General features: G+C 44.2%; 1 protein-coding gene and 1 long non-coding RNA gene across 2 annotated transcripts in view; one reads left to right on the top strand and one right to left on the bottom strand.

Annotated features, from left to right (window-relative positions):
* Positions 1 to 6,484: 6,484 nt before the first annotated feature.
* LOC118562869 lies at positions 6,485 to 6,870 on the bottom strand. Its single transcript, XR_004930847.1, has 2 exons — positions 6,805 to 6,870; positions 6,485 to 6,605 (listed from the first exon to the last, which is right to left on the bottom strand). It is a non-coding gene; the product is annotated as an uncharacterized LOC118562869 (long non-coding RNA).
* Positions 6,871 to 9,508: 2,638 nt separating this feature from the next.
* Positions 9,509 to 20,144, top strand: part of LOC105918865 (nuclear receptor ROR-alpha A) — a 30,268-nt gene continuing 19,632 nt past the window's right edge. The window contains exon 1 of the mRNA XM_012854028.3: positions 9,509 to 9,635. Within this exon, the coding sequence (XP_012709482.2) occupies positions 9,608 to 9,635 (28 nt within the window). The 5' untranslated portion in view covers positions 9,509 to 9,607. The remainder of the gene's footprint in view (positions 9,636 to 20,144) is intronic.

Raw genomic sequence — 20,144 nt, 5'->3', positions numbered from 1 at the left:
ATCAGGACAAACTGAGGAGGGGATTTTCTGGTTTGAGTCTCTCTTTAATTGCAGTTCAGCAGCAATACAAACATGCAGTATGAGGTAGGCTTGGAGATGGAGAGGTAGGTAGGGTATTGGTACGATTGGGCATGTGTGTGTGGTCTAAACATAACAGAAATAAGCCCACATTAAGTCACCTCATACATTGAACAAATGCTACAACCGAAAGCTAGCAGGCTTACTCACATGGAGTAATTAAAAGTTGCAATAAACCGGCAACTCGTACACTACAACATCAGCATGTAATACAGACCGAACTACAAAGTAAACTGCCTTAATACATTCAACAACAAGCACTTACATTCAGTCAGGAACGCACATAGACCCCAACCGGAGCCGTCAGCAGCAGCTGCACGTCTCCTCCCTCAGCGCTACAGTGCTTCTGCAGCTGCTGCATGTACTATTCGAACTCGCCACCGGGTGGCGCACCTCCCCTTCCCAAAATAAAGTAATAAACACTAGAGCCTTTGTAACAGCCGCCCCCAAATGTATGAAGTACATTTGTTTCAAACAAAGGCGATGAACTAAGTCTTTGATGATGAATCATGGCCGCCGGCCTCTTCGGGTGTTGCCGGAAGAACAATCATCCTCGCTACCGGTCGAGTATAAACTCGATCTTTAACTCGAACATCTGCTGACCTGATGTGGCCGTCAGCGCTGGGGTGAACTTTAGTCACTCGTCCCACTGGCCAAAGGGCTCTGGGAAGTTGAGGATCCATGAGCATGACCACAGCATTTTCGCTCAGGTCAGGTTGGGTGGTCTGCCACTTCTGTCTGACATGTAAATTGGGAAGGTATTCCCTGACGAATCTGGACCAGAACTGATCGGCCAACGCCTGGGAGTGCCGCCAGCGGCGTCTGCTGGGAAGTTCAGTTGCAGGGTACACAACCTGAGGCAGCGACCCATCCGGCCGCCCCATCAACAGATGGTTTGGTGTCACTGGGTCTGGATCAGCAACGCTGGAGGAAACATAACCTAATGGCTTCGAGTTCAGAATTCCCTCCACCTCCACAAGAACTGTCCTCAGCACCTCCTCGGGCAACGGTTGAGCCCCGACGGTGGCATACAGAGCCGTTTTCACCGAGCGTATTTCTCTTTCCCACACTCCGCCGAAATGAGGGGCGCCAGGGGGATTAAACTTGAAAGCAATCTTTTGCTTAGCGAGGGCCTGCTGTAGGTCCGGAGACATCTTTGCCATGGCTTGAAGTAACTCTCGTTCCGCTCCACAGAAGTTAGTTCCTCGATCTGAGAGGATTTCCGAGGGCGTACCCCGACGGGCTATAAATCTTCTTAAGGCCATGAGGAAGGAGTCAACATCAAGGTGAGTGAGGATATCAAGATGGACTGCCCTGGTAGTTAAACACTTAAAGATGATACCCCATCGTTTCTCGTTGCGCCTCCCAATTCTGACCTGAAATGGTCCGAAACAGTCTGTCCCTGTGGAGTAAAAAGCAGGTTTGAAGAGGCGGAGACGCGCAGCGGGCAAATCAGCCATCTGAGGAATGGTAGGATTGGCCTTCCAACGTCTGCAGTCAGAGCATCGGGACTGATACCGTCGAACCGCTTCTCTTCCTCGCAGTATCCAGAAGTTCCGACGTATGTCCGCAAACAATCGCTCAGGGCCTGGATGACACAAACGTCGATCGTAATCCTGTATTAACAGTCTGGTGAATGGGTGGTTCGGATCTAGAACGATGGGATGCACCGCTCCCAGCTCCAGGTCCTTCGCGTATCTCAGCCGACCCCCTACTCTGATTTCTCCGTCTTCATCCAACTGGGGTGCTAAGGCACGCAACCTACTGTTGTTAGCAACCGGCTTGCCAGAACTCAGACGCCTGATCTCTTCGGGAAAGCTATCGTGTTGTATCCTCTTGACAAGGTGTCTCTCCGCTTTGCGATAGTCCTCCGCACTCAGGTGTCCATCTTTGCCATCCGCCGTATGCAGAGTCTGGGCCGTGGACTCAAGCAATTCCTGCCAGTCCTTATAGGTTTCAGGGTCGGCGTTCGAGGAGGTAATCGTTGAAGTTAAACCACAAAAGACTGATTTCCGCAGCTCCGTGTGTTCCTCTTCCAGTGGGGTGGCTGGATCGGTAGGCCAGCAATCTGAAGTCTGGAGTAGAAAGGGGGGTCCTTGGTTCCACCGGTTCGGCTCAGACAGATCCTTTAGGGTCTTACCCCGAGTGATGTCGTCAGCCGGATTTCTGGCTGAATCGACATAACGCCAGGACTTCAAGTCAGTTAACTCTTGAATTTCGGCCACTCGGGTGCCCACAAATACTTTATAGCGACAGGAGTCTGCAAGGATCCATCTTAACACTGTGGTGGAATCTGTCCACAAGGTTGTAGTGTCGATCTTCAGGGTAAGCTCTGCGTTCAACAGCTTAGCTAGTTGGGCTCCTGTTAGGGCTGCAGAAAGCTCCAACCGGGGTATGGACAATTGTCGCCTGGGTGCCACCCGTGAGCGAGCGAGGATAAAGGATAGGTGTACTTGACCCTGACTATCCTCAGACCTGAGGTACGCCACCGACCCATAAACCTGTTCCGAAGCATCACAGAATATGTGTACTTGTCTGTTGATGATTGAAGCATCATCAGCTGCCTGTGTGTAATGTCTGGGTAAGGTAACTTGGGGAAGTAGTTGAAGTTCACTTTCCCACTGTGCCCACAGCTGCTGGACATCCAGAGGGAGCAGAGGGTCATCCCAATCCCGCCGCTTCTCCCACAGCTGACGAACCATCACCTTGGCACGGGTCGTGTATGGCAAGATGTAACCCAGGGGATCGTACTGGGAGGCGAGAACCTTGTAGATGTTCCTCATGGTCAATGTCCCATAACTGAGGGGACGGTGTTTGTAACCGATGAGGTCCTTTTGAGGGTTCCAACTAAGTCCAAGTGTGCTTTCCGATGGATCGTGCTTGTCTTGTGCCAGCCAGAGCTCTGTCGCAGGGGAACGGGCCTCACTTGGTAAGTGACTGATCACCTCCGTTGCGTTACTTGACCATTGACGAAGGTCAAATCCTGCGGAGAGGAGCAACGCCCGGAGCTTATCCACCAAGGCTCTGGCTGTCTCCACAGATGCTAAGCTTTGTAGCCAGTTGTCGACGTAGAAACACCGCTCCACCGAAAACCGCACATCCTCTCCCTCCTGACTGTGGTCAGTGACGTGACGCTGGAGGGCATATGTCGCACAACAGGGGCTACAGGTGGTGCCAAAGGGAAGCACCTGCCATTCATAAATGTCTGGTGGTCGGTCTTTAGCCTGATCCCACCACAAGAACCTCAAAAGGGGTCTATCTTCTGGGAGGAGGCGAACTTGGTGGAACATCCCTTTTATATCGCTGCTGATGGCGACGGCATGTTCCCGGAACCGAATCAACACCCCCAGAAGTGATGCACTGAGGGTAGGTCCAGGTAGTAGGAAGTCGTTGAGGTTGAGGCCTTGGTACTGGTGAGAGCAATTGAACACCAGCCTGTTCTTGTGGTTATGGCTCACCATATGATGAGGAATGAGCCACGACTCCCCATCAGATGTAGTGTCTTGGGGGTCCAACTTCGCCACACTACCAGCCTGGACCAGCTTCCGAATCTCCTCCTGATATGTGTTAGCCATCGTTGGGTTCTTACTCAATCTTTTCTCATTGCTCCTCAAGTTGAACATCACTGATTCGGGAGAGGCTTTAAGAACAGGCATATTTTTCTTCCGTAGCAGTGGTGTAGCGTAACGAAGAATCCCATCCACGCACACCCGTTCCGTTCTCTTCTCCAACAGGTCCACAGCTTCTTGATCCAGCTTGGAACGAGCCACTGTCTTTTCGTTCTGGTAGGGAAGAACATCAGTCTGCCAGAGTTTCTCCACATTCTTCAGTAGGTCCGTATTAGCGTGGTAAACAGATGTAAACAAACACTGGGCGTGTTGGAGACCACTGCCCTCTGATCTCATCGGTCCTTGGAGAGCCCATCCGAGCCTGGTTCTGACTGCTGCTGGTGCACCCGGTGGACCCAACCTAACTGGCTCAATGGGGGTAATGAGGTGAGGGTTGTCTGTACCAATGAGGATCAGAGGCTGTGCATTCTTAAAAGCATGTAGAGGCAGATCGGACAAATACCTGAACTGCTTCTGGAGTCTGTCAACTGGGTAGGACTGTTCTGCTAGGACCAGACGATCGGCGGTGAAGGCTCCATTCACCGTGAAGCGGCTGCGACTGCTGAAGGAAGGAGATATGTGAAAAGAGACTGAAGCGCCTTTCAAAATTTGAATATCCTGCCTTATGGTTCTTAAATGCAGAGTCTCTGGGGTTCCCTGTAGACCAAGCTTGTGAGCAGCAGGGGGCAGGAGCATGGTGCGCTCAGAACCATCATCGAGAATGGCATATGTTTTGAGACTCTGATTTCCATGATGCAAAGTGACTTGGACCACCTTCAATAAGACTCTGCCGCCCTCTAGTGGTCGATCCAGGTACAGCATATCAGTGGCGGTACTGATGAGGCAACTCTCCTCTTTAGTTGTCTCCTTCTTATCTCTGGTGTTCACATCATGAAGCACCTGAAGGTGTCTCCCCTGACACAGGTTACAGGGTTTTCGAAGATCACATTGGGCTGCATGATGAGATCTTGCACAGCGCCAGCACCTATCGTGGTCCTTTATCCACTGCGACAGTTGGTCCTTGGACAACTTCTGAATGTCCGCACATTGGCTGAGATAATGATGAGTACTTCCACAGTATGGGCAATAACGGTTTGATTTAATGCCTTTGTTCCCCGAAGTCCTGGGAATGGAACCGTCTTTGGTTCCATGCAGCACCGTCGTGACTCTCTTCTTCTGAGTTCCTAATTTGTCTTTATTTCCTGTTCCAGAATCATAATTGTCTGAATTATGACACCAGGTTTCATACTGAAGCCATTCAGCAAAATCCACTAAAGTGTAGACTGCATTGGGATGGTGGAACATGGCTCGACGGAAGTCTGCACGCCGCTCTGCAGGTAATTTACTCAGCAAGCGGGCCACATGAGAGCCACATCTCAGCTCGGCGTCACCCTCTGGTCCCAAGGTTCTGAGTAACCCAACCAGCGACTGAACTTCGAGGGCAAACCTCTCAAATGCTGCTGAGTCACCTCGGCGGACGTCTGGCGCATCCATTACCCCAGCAATCCTATTCAATGCCATCTGGTGCGGCTGGCCAAACTTTTCACTTAGAGCCTCCATCGTGTCTGAGTATGGGGTGGCGGAGTTCAGATAAGAATCTGCTATGAGTTTGGCTTCCTCGAGTTTGAGGTGGTCCACCAGGATCTGATACTTGAACAGCTCTGTTCCATCAGGTGGTAATAGATTAGTCAGAGCTATCTTCAACCGAGCAAAGTCACTGGGGTCTCGTCTAGCGAAGTAGGGAATACTCGGTCTAGGTCCTCGATAGGTTTGTTCCGTGAGAACTGGCAACGTTGAAGGGGGGTGCAAACTCGTTCGATCCCAGCCTCTTGCCTTCGACGATGCCCGAAGATCTGTCGGCATCTTCTCTCGTGGCGTGGCGGGTCTACAGAACCGTGGCTTTCTGGCTTGTGCTGCCGTGCTCTGATCCTTTATGAGCTGTAAATCACTCATCAGCTTTTCCAACATGATCGAGACGGGCTGTGCTGATGGAGAACATTCAGCCTCTTCTTCTGTCTCGGGCCACGGGGGAGGATCAGGCCATTCCTCCTCCTCTTCCTCTCCATTTCCCCGCCATGTCGAAGGGGGTGGCGGTGCATATATTGGTGGTGGGATTTCGAACTGTTGCTGGAACGTAGCTGTGCTCTGTGAAGAATATCCCAGCCTCCTCCTCATTTCTTCCTTTAATTCTCTGAGTTCGGCCAACTCCGAACGTACTGCTTCTTTAGACCGTTCATATTCGGCTCCCTGCCTCCTTAACATCTCCAGCTCTGAGCGGTATGGTGAGAAGGTCGGCGTCAACTGCCTGTGATGCGATGATAGTGCAGAATAATCTTTGCTGTCCTCTTCTGCCACGCTCTTCCGCCGTTGTGGTTCGGTAATCGTCTGTTCTGGGGAACCAACCCACTCATCTACCGTAATTTCCCACTGACTACTGGGCCATCCGGCTTTAATAGATGGGGGGGTGAGGGGTGTCATCTTGGCAGCTCCCTCCTCTGGCGGCGAATACAAGCTATCATCACATCTCGTCTCAGCTCGTACTCCTCGATAATCAAATAGAGGCTGAAACCAGTGTCCCATCTCGCTGGTTTCATAATCCTTTAAGTATGAAGGTGGGCGGGTTTGCCGCTTCGGTCTAACTGCTGCATCACGGCTGAACTGCATGCTGAAACAGGGGTAAGTGTCCCAATCCGGCTCGAAGGACCAAATTGTAATGGAGGTTCCACCTTTTAAACTTGAGGCTGGTGAAGAATTTACACTCGCCACTGTGTGTCGATCAGGACAAACTGAGGAGGGGATTTTCTGGTTTGAGTCTCTCTTTAATTGCAGTTCAGCAGCAATACAAACATGCAGTATGAGGTAGGCTTGGAGATGGAGAGGTAGGTAGGGTATTGGTACGATTGGGCATGTGTGTGTGGTCTAAACATAACAGAAATAAGCCCACATTAAGTCACCTCATACATTGAACAAATGCTACAACCGAAAGCTAGCAGGCTTACTCACATGGAGTAATTAAAAGTTGCAATAAACCGGCAACTCGTACACTACAACATCAGCATGTAATACAGACCGAACTACAAAGTAAACTGCCTTAATACATTCAACAACAAGCACTTACATTCAGTCAGGAACGCACATAGACCCCAACCGGAGCCGTCAGCAGCAGCTGCACGTCTCCTCCCTCAGCGCTACAGTGCTTCTGCAGCTGCTGCATGTACTATTCGAACTCGCCACCGGGTGGCGCACCTCCCCTTCCCAAAATAAAGTAATAAACACTAGAGCCTTTGTAACACTAACATTAAAGTATCTTTTATTGTCCGTTCTTGGGGAAATTTAAGTGTACCAGCAGCAAAATGGACAAAGAATGTATAGTAACGGGGGATTACTTCTGTCGCCCACCACCTTCCCCTCTCCAGGGTGGATCCCAGGTTTGGTTTAAATAATTTTAGAACCTTGTAACGAATCATTTTTTAAACCTAGGATGATTTTGTCCAGTAATGACTGATGTAATGCAGACACATGCAGAGAAGGGCTACGTTCTCTTAAAGGTGTTGAACTTCAGATGTCAACTCTTTTTCCCTCCTGTCCTCTGGGTTCATAGTTTGTACGATTTCCCTCATCATAATATATTCTTGAATTCTGTACAGCAACCTGAAATAACTGGGTAAAACTAAATAAAACATTAATAAAAAAATAAACCTTCGGTCTCTTTTCTGTCTTGCAGGTTTGTCTGCAGCTGTAAAGAAGACACACTCCTGTAAGTTAACTGATGCTATACTTTATATTTGGCCTGTGTGTACGTATATATATATATATATATATATATATATATATATATATATATATATATATATTAGGGCTGGGCAAAAATATTTAATTGCGACTAATCGCATAATTTGCCTGATTAATCGCATTGTATTTACAAACTCCAAGAATGAATTCAAAAGTAGTGTAAAGAGCACTTTTATTTTAATGTTCTGCTGCCATATGAACAAAAGTGTTGTAACATTTGTAGCACTTATCAGTAACACATATTTAGTGTAAAGCTCAACTTAAACATGTAAAACAAAAAATAGCAATAATAATAAATTAAAGCTTATTGCCACTGACAGGGAATTCTCTTTATGAGGAAAAAATCTACCAAAAACAGGCAATTTCTGAGGTAACAGCAGGGAGCAGCATTACCATGTTATGTTCAATACCAAAGTTTAACTTGGCAGTGGTTACAACTAACTTGTTTCTGTCATATTCCATGCTGGAAGAACTTTAAACTGAAATGCTTGCTAACTCGATATGCTTGTGTTTATTTGACGTTGACACGCGTTTTTTTGTTGTTGCTTTCTCGCGTGCATATAGTGAATGGCAGGAAAAAACAGGCAAAAATACATGGATACTTTGAAACGAGAAGCGACTTCACCGACGGCGTCCATGCAGACCCCCCCTGCTCTGCTCCGCTCAAAACTTGTTCCATTCGCCAACTCACCGCCTCGCCTAAGCAAATTCCTGCGGGAAACACCGCCTTCCGCATGTCGGCTTTGTTTTTTTCCGGCCAGCACCTTTCTTCCTCTGAATCCGAGGTTTGGCTGACAGCGAGGTTATTGGCGCATTATCGCCACCTACTGTTCTGATTCAAATCCCTACACCGCAGCAACAGACCTTCACAAAATAAAAGCATGTCAGCAACATGCGTTAACGCGCGTTAAAGAAAATATCGGCGTTAATAGTCTAATGAGTTAACGCGAAATTAACGCGTTAACTTGCCCAGCCCTAATATATATATATATATATATATATATATATATATATATATATATATATATATATATATATATGTGTGTGTGTGTGTGTGTGTGTGTGTGTGTGTGTGTGTGTGTAGCCAAAGTGTTGCAGAAGTTTGAGACTTGCCGCTTTTGTTTTACATTATTGTTAACTTAAATGGGAAATCAATGATCCGAGTACAGAGTCCTGGCCTTAGCACTACCAGACGTTGAGAATGATGAGACCTGTTTGACAACATGAAGTAGACTGAAGGATCTCAAAATGTTTCCCTATAGCTCTGAGGGCTATTGTCCTCTGCTGAAAATCAAAGAAACCACCTGCAAACATAATACAAACTACTAATTCCACAGGTTCCTGATCCGATAAAGAGTTAAAACGCTGTCACTCACCTGCTAATGTCTATTTGCAGACGTTCAGCTTCTCAGGACGTGTTTTGTCTGATACCTTAACACAGATGTTCTGGGATCTGGCTGCTATCTTTTTCTAAATCTTATCAGATGCTGGGGACTATTTAAATACTTTTTAGCTTCTCAGGATGTGTTGTTGGTGAATTAGCTTCTGTCTGTGTGTTATGTGTGAACTCTGAGCCGGGGTCTCACCAATACTTCACTACGGTTACGTAATGACACTAAAGACTCCTGATTGTTCAGTTTTCATTTCTGTATGTTTGTGGTGTCCCTTTTTCTTTGTCTTTTGTCATCTTGTATCTCTTTTCTGTCAACTATGGCAATTGCTTTGGTCTTTATCTGTTTATCAAAGTAGTAAAAGCCGATTTGTGTGGTTTTGCTTCTATTTTGTCTGGTGCTAGTGCAGAGATCAGGTGGAACCTGAGGACTGTCGTATTTAATCCTGATTCTTATTCTATTTAAAGTCTTTGGGGGAATTTTATTTAGATAAAAAAAAAAGAAAGAGAAATGTTGTGGCTTCAGAAGCATGGAGCTCTTTGCTTGTGTTCTGATTGGCTCAGAGACGTGTGGGCAGGGCGTTCAGACGGGTAGGGGCGTGGTCAGAGTGATGATGTCACAGTCACATGGACGCTCATGCTGTGCAGAGCAGCCTGAGGATGACAGAGCTGGAAGAGAGCTGCTTCAGATCACACACTGAGCTCTCCGTCGCTCCCTCCATCCATCTGGATTATAAATATGTATTTTGTCATTTCTGCCATGAAAGGTGAGTTCAGATCCGTCATCCGCTCTCTGCTGTGACTTGTTTTTTTCTTCTTGTTATCTGAGGAGATGTTCCTCTCTGAATCTGGATGTTGTGCGGCGCTTCCCTCATGCTGTCAGCTCTGTCTCGGGCTGCGCTGTTAGAACCCGGGGCCGACGGGTGACAGTGGCGCCCCGGAGCACAACGCCTGGTTATTTTGGGAGTCAGACTTTAAAGGAGAGTGTGATGTGAGACGATGCGTGTCAGACAGGACGAGGATGTGAGACATGAATGTTCTGGAAGTGCTTGTCAGATCTGAGTGGATCCGAGCTGCCAGAACCTGATCTGGATCTCACGGTTTATATGTTCCAAAGTTTTTCTGATTGATCCAGCTACTTGGTTCTGCCATCCACCGCGCTGAATGTAAACGGGGTTTTAAGCACAGATTATGAGACAAATGAGGCTTCTCTGTCATTCTGAAAGTCTCAACCGGGTCTTGAAACATTCGGAGGTTTTTTGGTGCAGATTTTCTGTTTTTAAAGGGAACTGCTGTCATCAGTTTATTGCTTGCTAATTGTTTATCCACTGCTTTCCAGCTTTTTAATTCATTTTATGTTTGTTTTTCGGTTAAATTATATTTCCTGCATGGGTAGTTTTATGTCAGTTTTGCACCTTTTTACAATATCTGGGGTCACCAGCTGTCACGCTGCGTTTATTCTGCTTTTATTCTATTTTTATTCTATTCCATTAACACTGATTAACTTTGTGTTTTCTGGGTTTTTGTCATTCCTTCCACCTTTCGTGATAAATGTTGCCTTCTTTTGGATTGTTTTAGTCTGTTTAGATCTGTGTCGTCGTCTCGATGTGCACTTCCCTGAACACCTTTTGTATAATTCTGAATATTAGTTTGTTTAAACTCGCCATGGCTGTGATTTTATTTTTTTCTTTAAAACAAACTCCTGGGAGCTGAGCAGAAATCTTCAGCGGCCCGCATGGATGATCCGAATGTGCCCTGTAGAAATGTTTGGTCCCAAAAACACTGCGTGTTTAGAGGGGTCAAAGGTTTTCAGAGCTTAAGATCACAATACCGGCTGCTATGCATGGTGGAGGTAGCATCATGCTGTGGGACTGTGGGACTGCCAGCTGTACTGTTGCATTGCTCTATGGGGATTGAATGATAAAGAGGTAGGCTAGCCCCAAATTTAGCTCAAATCAGCAGCTGAATGGATGATTTTTCTTCTCTTGCTGGTGAGCTGTGAAATTAATCGATGGAGGACGCTGTCCTTTGTTTTGCAGAAACAGCAGAAAATGAAGGTTTAAATCAATAGTTTAGGCTTTTCTGAAGATACGTTTTGTCTTGAGGTTCTGACTAGTCATTATCTTAATACCTACTGTAGATCATATTTGTAGAGACGTGCCTATATATCAGAATCAAGTTTACTGCCAGGTTGGTTTGCACTTACAAGGAATTTGACTTGGTGGTAATGGTGCAGACGACAGACAGACAGACAGACAGACAGACAGACAGACAGACAGACAGACAGACAGACAGATAGATAGATAGATAGATAGATAGATAGATAGATAGATAGATAGATAGATAGATAGATAGATAGATAGATAGATAGATAGATAGATAGATAGATAGATAGATAGATAGATAGATAGATAGATAGATAGATAGATAGATAGATAGATAGATAGATAGATATTTGTTTCTCCAAAAGCTGCTGGTCATCTCTGCTGTTTTGTAGCCATAATTGTTTCTTATCCAACTTTGTTCGTATTTAATGGAAACGTTGACTGCAGACCTTGTGTCAGTTTGAATCCATTTTGTACGCTGATGGTTAAAGTCATTTTTTCTTATTTACTGATGGTGCATTGTAAGGAAATCTGGTTATATGGCTCCTATAAACAAGCAGGAGCTCAGTCATGCAAATCATTAAGAACAAAGCTGGTATGTCAGAGCAGCAGCACATGGAAATTATATTTCATGGAGGGGAGCTTTTGTGAAGCAGCAACATTTGAACATGACTGGACAGCATGACGTGGTCATAAACAGAGATAAAATGGTCCAGGTGGCGTTTGTCTTGTCTGAAATCAACAGAAATGGATATTTTATGATGTGCATCATTTGGCTGGTAGCTATATTTTCTTGTAGGTGACTATATTCAGTCAACATTGTTGTAGACTGCAATGACCTTCCCATGTAACATACAGCACTGAGCATCTGATGTGGAGCCAAAGTGTGATAGAAAAGGAAACTGATGATGAGCAAAGCAGAAAATTAATTCAAATCATTTTCCACATTATCATCTTTTGCTTTTTTTGTTTGTTTTTAAATTTTTTACATTTTGTTACTTTTCCAATATGCAGCTGTTTTGGCTGGACGCACTTAGCAAGCTGTTTTCTGCAGTAGATGTTTCAAATGTGAAGAACTTTGTTCTGGAACTGGAGCTGTTTTAAGGTGGCAGACGTCCTCCTTTGTCATGACCTTGCTCTTAGTTAAAAAAAACTAATTTGTCTTTTCATTACGTGCAACAAGAGTAGGATGTTTATGGCAAATAATGTCTGAACTGAACCCCACTTCAAAAAATCTGAGCTATCGTTTGAAGATGAACTAAACTCTTCTTGAATTGTTCCTTATTCATCAGAGGCCATCTGAATGTTGGAGTTTATTGTTGTTTTTATCTGTCTTGTCCAGAAATAAAGTCTATGAGGAGAAAACAGCAGCAGGAGGCGTTTAGCCAGCTTGTTATGTCAGAGGATTACAACAGCCATGAGATTATTTAACTGTTACTGGGAGGAGGGGGAGGAAGAGGAGGAAGAGGAAGAGGAGGAGGTGACATCATTTCAGTCCCAATAACTGAAATATAAATAATTCTTCATGTATGACAAAAATAACTGTCTAAACTCTCTCGCCTAGAATTATCATTTGCTTTAAATTGCAATTTCATTTTTTTACTTTTAGATGTTAAATTTAACCTTTTTTATTACACTAATATTTCCACCCCTATTAAATAACTGCTTTATCACTTTAGCATTTTCACATAGAAATGTTTAATGAAATGCTGTTTAAAGTGTGGAAATGTGAATTAAAAATAGAACAAAGTCAGATTTGAACAATGTTACAAAAAGCTTTGAATAACATAAAAAATATGGAATTAACTGTAAAGCATCAAACATGATGGAATATCATGTTTAAACAAACTGATTTTGCCAAAAACCTGCAAGACAACTGATATTTTTTTGGATTTATCCACATCCATTTATAATCGGTTGCCAGCTGTTGTTATTCAGGAATTATCCACCACCCTCCACCCAAGATGTAGTCATCCAAGAATCATTTATGGCCTCAGTTGCCTTTGGTTCATCTGCGCTCGTTTCTTAAGCTTCTTAATTAATTAATCCAGTTTGGTTGTGATGCGTTCAAGTGCTCCCCGGATTTACTGGCTTCCATCTTTACACGCCTGTGTTGGCAGCAGCTTGTGTTTTGCAGGAAATGACCTGCAGATGTAAGAAAAGATTCAGAAACCAGAGGAAGACTTCAGCTGCAGCATGAGATAAAGAAGGAGGCTTTTTTTTTTGTTGTTGCGAGGAAACCTTGACACGTTTCAGATGCTACGCACCGTCTGTGCAGCCCTCTTTGATCTGGTCTTTGAGGAACATTATTATTTCTTTAGAGCTCTGTTTGAGATAATTTATCCATCAGGGAATAGTTTTTTTTCCCCAAGTTTTAGCATTTCTGGAGAGAACAGCGGTGGCTGTCGTGAAGTTCTTCCTACTCATTAGGCTCCACTTAGCGCCAGCATCCCGTTAATTACACTTTCTGCAGCAGTATCTCAGCGCAGCGCCCTCAGGGAACGATTTTTAAAGTTCAAGTGTTCATCAGCAACTTGGGTATCATCGTTGGGGATGCAGAATAAAATGCCCGCTTCAAAATGCTGCACTGCAACAATAGTTGTTTACATGCCTGCAAGTCATCAGTTAAAGAGTTTCACAGAAAGTGTCAAGACTGCCATTGAAAACTTAGCAAAGCTTTCCACCAGATGCCTGAGGGAAAGTAGCAGCCATGTGCTGCTGAATTACATGTATTTAATAATTCAATTCAATTCAAGTGCTACAACTTTAGGAGTTTGGGACGTCTTTTAGATCAGTGTTTTTCAACCACTTTGCCGCGAGTGATCGTCAGATGTGCTGTGGAAAATTATCCAATTTCACCTAATTGGTCTAAAAAGATATTTTGAAAACAAATGAATTATTATCTGCAAATAATATGCCATTATTAGGTGTCAGAATCATGTAATAATTCCCTATCATTAGATGGCAGCAGGTAGCGAATTGAATCGTACGATAAGACAAGACAATTAGTGATGCATGAAGGTGACAGGTAGCTTTGTGACTAGCAAGACTGTGATGATGGTGATGAAGAAGTTTTTGAAAAGAAAAAGTACTAACTCCGATCTGGAAAAGCTATCCAACAGTGCTATGATACCATTTAAGCTTTAACGCTATCTCCAAACGAAACTAAGTGAGTAAAATGAATGGCATTTTGTACATGCAACTCTGTTCACTGCAGTGAAATATTTCCCAAATATTATTTCTTCTGTCAGAATAAGCATTCTTTTGTATTCCTGCTAACAGAATGCTTTTGGGCAGAATTGGAGTTTATAAAACACTTTTTCTACAACCACTTTAAGTTTAAGTCCACATTGTTGTGGCACTGTTCCAGCTGTAATTTTGAAGTGGACATGTTAAGTGCAGTTTTTATTTGAAAGATGAAATATAAAAGATGATAAAAAATACATGTTTGTGTTTATTTGTTTCCTATTCCAAGACCCTTTGATAAGAATGACTATATTAGTAATATAGACGGCTACAGAGTATCATTTGTGACTCAAAAAAGGTTGAAAAACACTGATCTAGATACAGGTGGATATAGGTAAATAGAAAATAGGGGAAGAAGATCCTTCACTGTCCCCCAGTGGGATAGTATAAGTGTACCTGCAGCAAGTAGCACATTTACAATAAATCTGAAACACTTTACAATAGAAAGAGCAAACTCAAGAAATCCAACAAGTGTGCCACTGATTTCAAGAATCGTGCAAGACGTGCATTTATATTTATTTATGGAAAACACCAACAGACTATTACTATTTATTTTCTTTAAATCTAGGGAGGCACTTTACACCAGGCCCCCCTTCCAGGTCGAAGAATGTTGCTTTTTAAAAATCTCAGCAGAGACTACTGATTCAAATTTAAAGGGGAAAGGTCCAAAGTACCAGGCACCAGTTGAGACGGGCTTTTCATAAGAGGCTGGAGGACCAGGAGTTTCCATTATTAGAGTTGAATGCTTCATTAAATTGGAGAAAAGCGATCCAACGTTTTGCACATGTTCTGTCTGACATCCGGAGATAAAAGAATCTGCCTTCAGAAATGTTTGGTGACTGCTGCCCTATTTTAAACAGTGAAAAACTTTACACTGAACACTTCAGTTTGTTGCATAGACAACATACAGACTCTGACGAATCAGAAGAAGCATTTCAGTCCACAGTCGTAATCCTAATTTCTGTAAAACTGTACAGTTCCATAGATTCAGTCTGCAGAACGCTGTCCCGTTCTGCAGGAGAGGCGACCAATCGATTTAGCGACTGTAGCTGATGAACAAGCTGCTGCTTCGTCTGCTGACTGGCTGTGTTGGAGCACCATGTGTGTCACCATATGTCTGCTGTTGCAAGATCCTCTCTGAAAACGCCTTTAACACGGGAAGAAATGAAATTAAAGGGCCGGACCTGTTAGCTGCAGGAGCTTTGGGTCGACCGCCACATCTGCCTGCAGGCAGCGCAGTCAGTCCGGGACGCGGTTCACGGCGCATCATCAGGAATCTCCTTCCTTTGTTGCATTCAGAAACAGATCTGGGATTTAGAAACATGGATTGAATTTGTTGTTGCATTCGATGGAGAGAAAAGCCGCCTGTGCTCCTTTAACTCCCTGCTGTGAAGAAGAGAAGATAGTCAACCTGTGTAATCTGCGGATTAAACTCAGAAAGTGACTTAAATGAGTGAAGGATCTTCTCCAAAACACACGAGCGTGTTGCAGCCTAACTCCATCTTAGATCTCCTCTCAGGGTGACGGCAGTACACAGCCTGGGAAGACATGATGAGAAGGGAAAATGATCACCGCCTCATCTGAGAGGAGGGCGGATGAAAACGAGAGCAGGCCTACTTACAAGTCCGGCAGCCCTGAGCTCAAAGGGATTCAGTCACACAGCAGCTCTGCTGCACGCCGCTGTTTGACGACTGTTTTCACCACAGATTTGAGAGGAAGACATGAAAGTTCTCAGCTTGGTTGATGGATGCCGCTCTGACGGCTGAGGAGTCATTAAAACAAGCTTCCCCTCGGTTTGACTCATGGAGGTTCAGCAAAGAGAGGAAGAGGAAGAGCACGGCGTTACATCGCAGCTATTAAAGTGAAGCTCTGAGCCTCAGATAGATAGATAGATAGATAGATAGATAGATAGATAGATAGATAGGCTGATGCTTTTTACGAACCAATTGACATGTATTTCATGCCATTTATTAATCTCTATAAGACGTTACAAACTAAGAACCTGCAAAGTAGAAATTGTATTTATACTAAATAGCTCACAGGCTACAGCGCTACCCTGAGAAACTGGAGGTTGTTGGGTTGAATCCTGGGAGTGGTTGCCTAGTGTTTAGTGCAAGGTCCTTGCATCCTGTGAAAGCTGCAAGTTCCTGGTTCAATTCCCACAGACTGTCACTCGGGTCCCTGAGCAAGAGCCTCAGAAAGTTGTAACAACAAATAAAGATGATTATTGTAATGATTAATTGCCCTTATTTACAGCAGCAGAGAGGCTGACTGGAACATGTTCGTCAGTGTTGTTGGTGGTGCGTCAAAATATGAAAAAAAAATTTATTTAAAAAAAATATGACTCCCAAATAAAACGTCTAAGTAAACAAGGGGGGGGGGGGTACACCCTGCACAGGTCACCAGTCTATCGCAGCTAAGTAAACTAAACCTGACCTTTTCATAAAATACAAAAAAAGGAGGGGCTATATATATTATTCTAATATTTCACTGGGGTTAAGCTTTTATTTACAATTTTTCATTCAGACAAGAATCCGCTACCAGTGCCGTGCATGGACAGAGATCATTGTTTGCCAATCAAAGAACTGCAGTAGTTAACAAGAGCTGTATGAATAAAATCAGTCTGGCATGATTTATATAGGCCTGTCTATTGCCATTAAAATGCTAATAATTAATGTTATTTGTTAAAATGCAACCCAACTGAACCCAAGGTTATGCTCAGCTAGACTCTTCTTCCTCATCGAACACCTTCTTATCTGCTGGAGCAGGAAAAAACAGCGCGGCCTTCCAGGCTTCTCGGCTCGGGCCGAGGGGGAGGCTGCTGGGCGTTGGAACCCAATCAGAGGTCTGCAGCTGCACGTATAAATATCTGCTGCTCCCACATCAGCTCTAATTTTAGGCGGAGGCTTTGTTCAACATCTGCTTTGATGTTGAAATGCTGAATTCTGGCGGGATTAACATTCAGAGAGCTAATTACAGCGGAGAGGAGACTGCAGCGTGCAGGCCTCGCCATCTCAGGCTGCACTCGGGTTTGTTGCTGTGTAGGTTTGAGCTTTTCTCTCTGACTTTGCTGTGTGGTTTCCAAAAAACCTGTTAGAGGAGTTCAGACATATTTACACCTTTTTCACAGTCCATCTCAGCACCAGCATCATCTTGCTGCAGCTTCTCTGTGGATTCAGTCGGTCTGAGTGTAATCCCAGATATCATTCAGATAACGAGGTTGGTGCTCTGCAGAGGCTGGATCAGTCATCTGATAGTGACCATTTCACCTTCAAATGATTTCTGGACAAAGTTTCAAGCTTTTAGAGTTCTCTGAATGGATGGATGGATGGATGGATGGATGGATGGATGGATGGATGGTCAAACAAAGGTACAAAGAAACATCTGTACGATGCAACAGAGAACGAAATCTAGAAACACTTTTCCACACCTGGAAATTATTCAATCCATTTCCGCATTCTGTACTTTTCCAGATTTCGCTGGAAATCTGTTTTCACATAAAGGAACCTCTGGAGTACCCTGATGGTACCCTCTATCATGACACAGCTAAACAACATGCCTGTAAAGACCTTTTTCTAAGAGTCCTAGTGAAACAACAAAGCAGTCGCGTATGGCCGCGTTTTGTGCATTGAGATGCGCGTTTATATTAGGGCTGGATGATAATTCAATAACGATATATATCAATCGATAGACGTATATTGATGATAGAAAAAAAAAGGATCGATAAAAAGTGCAATAGAATAATGTTTTAATTTTTTAAAATTATATCTATGTAAGTTACATCCTCCCAACCAATCACAACACAGACCCAGGAACCAAGCTCCGCCCACTTCAAAAAGTTCAGAGATCACGTGTTCTTTTTTCTATTTTTAAAATTGCAGTTTTGGTAAAAAGTTGGTTAAATAAAGGTTTGAGTTTGAATTCAGTGTTTGTGTGTCTGTATCTGAAAATAGGTTGCTAAGCAACAGCATAAAATGGTCAGGGCTGCACTTAAAATATATGTTTTACATGTTTTTAATGTGTTCGATCGATATGATTTGTATTTTATCAATATATATTTCTTTCTATATCGTCCAGCCCCAGTTTATGCTGCATGTTGACGATGCCGTCACTGCAGGTCCTTAAAGCCCACAGGGTGTAAAACATGAACAGAGTAAAGGACTTTTACTTCTTCTGTAAATGGTCTGGTGTTTGTGTGCAAACGTCTGCTGAGTGGCTTTCTTTCCACACGTCTGACCAGAACAGATCTTTTCAGACTTTAGAATGATAACAAATTCGCAGAGAGGCGGGACTACCAGACAGATCTCTAGTGAACTTGATCCTGACTGTATTGGTAAAACTGCTTCACATGCACATATTACAGTTTTACCAGAGTTTGCGACAGAAACCAACAACCAGTTGAACATTGGATTAAAGGAATGGATGAACTGTGTGTGCATGAATTTAACACCTGGAGGTGCAAAGGGTAGGAAACCTGCAGACGGTCGGACTCCGCTCCTGAAGGCTGCAGCAGCTCCAGGTACGGGGGAACACCCTGGAGTAGCCGTACTGAACACATGACACACATGTGCCCCCAACCAGAGCAGGTACCGTCCCGCTGCTGCAGTCTGAACCCAAAGGGAGGAAGGGCACAGAAGCATCCCAAATGTAATTTTAGATGACATATTTTATTTGTTTAACTGAATTTATTGGCTCCTCGTGTTCTAAAGCAAACATACAGTTTTAGTCTGATCCCGGAAGAAATTTCCGGCAAAAAAAGGAGCGTCTGATGTGTCGGATGAGCAGTTTGCACCTCGTCTGTGGATAGAAACTTCTCTGTGTTTGTTGTGTTAATGTGGCTGAGCTCTTACATAACGTCCCTCTGCTTAATATAGCATCTGAGAGCCGAGCTGTCACTCCACGGGTATAAATACACTCAGTCAGGTTGGCTTTGAGCTCGCTGGCAGATCACATCCAACGGTTTCTATAAAAACCGCCCGGGTCCTTTATCAGAAAATCACAGCCCTAATAAGCATGTTTACAGCATTTCCATACACCTTATTCTCCCATTTTTCATATAAAAATACATCAAAACACGTGGCTCAGCTGGAAATGGTGTGTGATGGCGTCACTCCACAGAGAATAGAGGATTTAAACCAAAGGTGTAAGTAACCGAGCTCTCTGAAAGCTCCACAGATTTCTACCAGAAACCCGATGAGAGGTTTAAATAAGTCCCAGAGAGCCGGACATTTATTATTTTCATGGTTTTTACACAATCAAACTTGAAGTTTTGTCTTATTTAAAGATTTTTTAAGAATGTGATGACATACTTTAGTGCTTTATACACCAAAGCATGGAGATTTTTTTTTTCTACTTTCTGTGTGTGATGAATGAAGGTTAGCCGTAGCAAAGCTGAACCCACGTGTGTGAATGAGAGGGGCTCAGATGGAGCCGTGAGGTTACAGGCAGCAGAGATACAACAGGGGAGGGTTGTAAGTACCGAGGGTCAACAGCCTCTAGAGTCTGGAGCAAAGATGTCTGTGGAAAAGAGGTGGAGAACGGTGTCCAAGAAGGTTGGAACCGGTGGAGTACAAGTGTCAGGAGGGTTGAATTAAAAACGGCAGTGAGACCAGAGATGACGTCTGGATCAGAGACAGAGGCACTGAGGAAGAGACAGGAGGCCGAGATGAAGATGTTGAGGTTCTCTTTGGGAGGGACGAGGATCAGGAACGAATCCATCAGAGGGACGACTCAGGTTAGATGTTCTGGAGATGAAGCCAGAGAGGCCAGAGATGGTGTGGACATGTCCAGAGGAGGGATGGAGAGGCTGGAGCTGCCAGAGAGGAGATTCATGGATGAAGTTAAAGAGGACATGAAGGTGGCTGGTGTCAGAGAAGAAGATGCAGAAGATAGATTAAAGATGGAGACAGATGGCTCGCTGTGGAG

This window comes from Fundulus heteroclitus, chromosome 4, assembly GCF_011125445.2.
Source record: "Fundulus heteroclitus isolate FHET01 chromosome 4, MU-UCD_Fhet_4.1, whole genome shotgun sequence".
Taxonomy (NCBI): domain Eukaryota; kingdom Metazoa; phylum Chordata; class Actinopteri; order Cyprinodontiformes; family Fundulidae; genus Fundulus; species Fundulus heteroclitus.
This window is presented reverse-complemented; position numbering and strand designations above follow the sequence as displayed.